The following is a 4,607-nucleotide window of genomic DNA, read 5'->3' as shown; positions in this document are numbered from 1 at the left end:
TAGGCTGCTCTTATTTTTAATACTAGAGCAATTGCAAGAAATGACTGTTCTGGAAGAGAAGTTCAGATTCTGAATGCAAACAGTATACATGTGCAAGCATTTGATATATGCCAAAAATAAATCTTTCTTGATCTGTTTCTGGATAATGTAAGCATTTGTGTAAAAACTGCCTCCAGATTGATTCACATTTGCTTCAAACCAGCCAGGAAAACTAGCAAAAATTAGCAATTGTGTGAAGTTGAATAGCATAATACTGAAACGCACACTTTCAGGCCAGTAGGAAAGTTACATGTTTATTATGAAGCACAGCAAACGGAGGGCTCCTTGAATTTTGGTGCCTTGAAATCCAGTAGCTCAGTGTCCATACCTGTTAAGTGGGAGAAGAAAATCACAGACATAGTAAATGTGGGCATTAGAAAATCGGAGGTGGAAGTGCTGCTTAATTTGCTCCGTCCTGCTTCATCCTGTTTCAAAGCAAAATATTACTCCAAGACTGCTCAAAACCAGCTGCCTATGTGCACTGACACCAAATTCAGCAGAACAAGCGCTTTTGCAACACAGTAGGCCATTATATAGCCTGCAAAAAAATGTGGCCTTATGCAATTTATTTAGAAAACTTTTAGAAGTGCAGCAAGGCTGTTGCATGTTGTGAGTTGTGTGCACTCACTATAGGGGCTGCCATACTCTAAATAATGGTAGCAGACCGGAGGCAGAGGTACAACTCATCTTGCACTGGGCCTAATACAGATAAGCATTTTATACTCTAGAAAAGAATGGAGCATAATAAATGTTAGTTTGCAAACAAACTTCAGATGAGCAACAAGCAGCTGGAGGGAATTAATTGCGGAAAAATGATCTGTCCACTTGACATAGCCCCTTCTGTATGCTTTTGAATCGCCAGTGGTGAAAGAAGTGAGAGCAGTGAGGGAAGTGGACACTGCAAACTACCATGCTTGTCCAGCTACAAAGAACTGCACGAGTTGTTCTAATTATTCTGCTGTGAAAACAAGCAGATACATCACCGAGCCTCTTTGTTAATAACAAGTGTGTCAAGCACATGTCAGACAAACACATATTTGAAGCATTATGGACATCATGCCACGAAGGTGCCAATCACTAGAAATGCTCTAATGAGTATTGGAAAGCCATACAAGGTCTACCGCTGATGTATTGAAACAAAGGAAGCTCCAGCGTTGCTCAAACAAAACATGAGGCACCATTGGCACAAGGCAGTGATGTAAAGAAACTAAAGGGGGAAAAGGCTGCCCTTCAGTGTCTCTCGTCCTTGCTGAAGGCGCTACAGACCAGTGCTCAGAAATTTATCAGAAGAGGCGTAGGATCAAAAGGGATATGCACAAGGTAAGAGCAGAAATGTGCTGCTCATTGATGTGAGCTCCAAACTAGTCGCGGTTCACGAGTGCATCGAAGTTGTGGGCTCCACCTTTGGATCCATCAAATTAAAGTAGTCTAAAGCTTTCAGTCAAGCACAATGTTCAGTTACGAAGTATAGAAGCAAGCATATCATTTACTGCTAGTCTGTTCCAAATTGCTTCGCAGGCCATATGTGTTATTGTAAGCCTGTGTACAGGTTTTGTCTTGTCAGAGATATGTGCATAGTCATCAAAGCATTGAATGTTGTAATAAAAAGCAATTAAATTTTTTTTTTACGTTAGGAAGAGAAAACCGTTATTGTAAGCATTTCATCTTAGAAACATGCTCACAACATAATTTGAATGCTCCCGAACTTATTTTTATTGCTTTAAAGCTGCTTCAAAATGGCTTTATAATTGCTCCATGAGCTGCTCCAAAATGATTGAGCCTGCTTCCATCTCTAGAAAATGTATGCTGAAACTCTAACAGCATATGGATACAGCCCATAGCTTTAAATATTTCCCGAACAAGTTTTCAAATAAAGGCCTGTTGCCTGCCTGTACTGAGGAAGCGCTTTGTACGAAGACGGTAAAGCTCATATATGAACTGATCGAAGAACAGCACTACAGGATAATTCGTGCTTAGCGCAACACATTGTTAAGTCGAAGCAACTGTTAGTAACACGATTCACTTACTTCTGGAACTCCCACTCCCTGTTGTCAAGTGGGCAAACCTGGCGCGTCTTTAGCCACCGGGAGATGCAGTGGAAATGAAAGGCGTGCTGCACGGGATACAGACGCCAATCGATGCCTTAACATCAGGTGTTCAGTCCCAGAACAAAATAAAGAATAAGCGGCCGAAGCGCAGACAAGCACTCACATTGCACACTCCCCAAGCTACGGTGCATTCCTCGCTGGTTGCCGAAGCTTGATTAGCCTGGCACTCGATGCCTGCGCAGTCGGAATGAATAAGCGGTTATGTGACAGACAGGCCAGACACCAAACGAATGGGCCAATACACCCGAAACTTACAAAGATCCATAATGTGATTCCTGCAGATTGCGCAGTTGTCCACGACAATATCTGCAAGGGAAGAAGCATTCTGCGTTTAAGGCCGCAGAAACAATGCGCCACAACAATCTCTCAGTACTGAAGCGTCTGCCTTACCCCAGGCCCACAGTGCAACAGCATTCCACTGAAATACAAAATAAGCACAGACTTACTTAGTACACGCTATAAAGGCGCAAAAAATAATTCCAGTTGAGCTACAAAATGTTGCTTACTTTCTTGACTTCAAACCTCTTTTTGTCTCCCCTGGCAGAACTGGTGGAACTCGGCTGCTCAGACTGGTCCACATCCAAATCCTCGTCCACTTCCATGGCCATTTTGTTACAGGGTCCTGCGGTCAGGCCAAGCTGCCTGAATTAAAGGGTTAAATTTTGACGGGAAAGAACGAAACAAAGCTCCGATTCAGTCCAAGATCCTGCACAGAATACCAACACTGCTTACACTGAAATCGAGCAATCGCAGCGCACAAAGCCACACAACGACTTGCTAGTCGTCTGCAGCCAATTTTCTTGGATTTGGTGATTTGGATTTTTCTGGATTTTCTTACGGTGCAACGATGATGATGACGACAACAAAGAAAAAAAGAGAAAAAGAATACCAAATCTGCGAATGAAGGTTCTTTCAGAGGCGAATGCACCACTATGAAAAGCCGCGTTGAAACGAGTCGGTAACAGAATTAAAATCACAATTTCGTGAAACGAATGAAGATATCCTTGGTATCATGGCCTGCTAATTTCTTCAGATAATATACTTCAGATAACATATATTGCCCCTGATGCCACCGCGAGCTTTAAGTGATTTAATCACTTAATTATTGATAGCCCCGCTGGGATGGCGCACCTGGTGGTTACGGCGCTCGACTACTGAGCCCAAGGAAGCGGGATCGAATTATAATCGAATCCCGGTCTCGGCGCCTGCGTTTCGATGGAGGCGAAACGGAGTGGCGTCCGTGTGCTGTGCGATGTCAGTGCACGTTAAAGAACCCCAGGTGGTCGAAATTTCCGGAGTCCTCTACTACGGCGTCTCTCATAGCCTGAGTCGCTTTGGGACGTTAAACCCTACAAACAAACCAAACCAACTTAATTATTGATAATTATTGAATTGTTTCGCCCGCCAGGGTGGCGCAGTGGTTAGGGCTCTCGACTACTGTGCCTAAGGACGCGGGATCGAATCCTGGCCTCGACGGCTGCTTTTCGATGGAGGCGAAAAGCTACGCGCCCGTGTGCTCTGCGATGTTGGTGCACGTTAACGAACCCCAGGTAGTCGAAACTTCTAGAGCCCTCCACTAGGGCGTCTCTCATAGCCTGAGTCGCTTTGGGACGTTAAACCCCAAAATCAAACAATCAATCAATCAATATAATTGTTTCACAGGAAGGGTAAGGATGCAGTATCGGTCGCATTTGTTTCTGTGGACACCTGAACTACCACGTAATAGAAGGGATTTTAACTTATTTATTTATAGGTAGGGAAAGGCGTGGTAACTGTCTCACTTGTTTTCTGTGGACACCGCAACCGCGCCGTAAGGGAAGGGAGGAAGGTGGGAGTGAAAGTGGAAAGAGAGAAGGAGGAGCCGTAGTGGAGGGCTACGGAGTAATTTCGACCACCTGGGGATCTTTAACGTGCGCTGACATCGCACAGCACACGGACGCCTCTTCGTTTCGCCTCCATCGAAACGCAGCCGCCGAGGTCGGGTTCGAACCCGGGTGCTCCGGCACAGTAGTCGGGCGTCTTACCACTGCACCACCCCGGCGGGACTAATTGAAGGGAGGAAGGTGAGAGTGAAAGTGGATAGAGAGAAAGCTGTATTGGAGGGCTAGGGAGTAATTTCGACAAGGACGCCTCTTCGATTCGCCTCCATCGAAACGCAGGCGTCGGCTGTCGGGATCGAGCCCGGGTACTCCGGCATAGTAGTTGGACATCTTAACCGTGATTGCCCAGTTTTATAATAGGGTGAAAATGCGCAAAAGAAAAGCGACGCACACACACATATATAAAAAAAAAAGACAAGATGCGTAGAACTGTATTTCTTGCGGTCATTTTCATTGCGTTATGCATATAAATACAATACAAGGACCATAAGCCCGACAATGCCACGTATTTTTTATTTTTTTTTGCATTTAATATCACTTGTACCACCCATGTGATGATGAGGAGAAAGAATATTTTACA

At 44.6% G+C, this 4,607-nt stretch overlaps 1 protein-coding gene across 2 annotated transcripts; it reads right to left on the bottom strand.

Annotated features, from left to right (window-relative positions):
* Window positions 1-272: 272 nt before the first annotated feature.
* On the bottom strand, window positions 273-2,967 carry Roc1a (Regulator of cullins 1a). 2 transcript variants are annotated; one of them, XM_084602158.1, is made up of 7 exons: window positions 2,880-2,967; window positions 2,654-2,769; window positions 2,538-2,565; window positions 2,403-2,453; window positions 2,251-2,321; window positions 2,067-2,152; window positions 273-367 (listed from the first exon to the last, which is right to left on the bottom strand). In XM_084602158.1, exons 2-7 carry the CDS (start codon window positions 2,753-2,755, stop codon window positions 355-357), a joined length of 351 nt encoding a protein of 116 aa, XP_084458284.1. In that variant the 5' UTR covers window positions 2,756-2,769; window positions 2,880-2,967; the 3' UTR covers window positions 273-354. The 2 variants fall into 2 exon arrangements, with proteins under 2 accessions (XP_084458284.1, XP_084458283.1); XM_084602157.1 differs by having other exon boundaries at window positions 2,654-2,923.
* Window positions 2,968-4,607: the final 1,640 nt, after the last annotated feature.

This window comes from Amblyomma maculatum, chromosome 4, assembly GCF_055883805.1.
Source record: "Amblyomma maculatum isolate TAMU_Amacu chromosome 4, ASM5588380v1, whole genome shotgun sequence".
Lineage (NCBI taxonomy): Eukaryota > Metazoa > Arthropoda > Arachnida > Ixodida > Ixodidae > Amblyomma > Amblyomma maculatum.
This window is presented reverse-complemented; position numbering and strand designations above follow the sequence as displayed.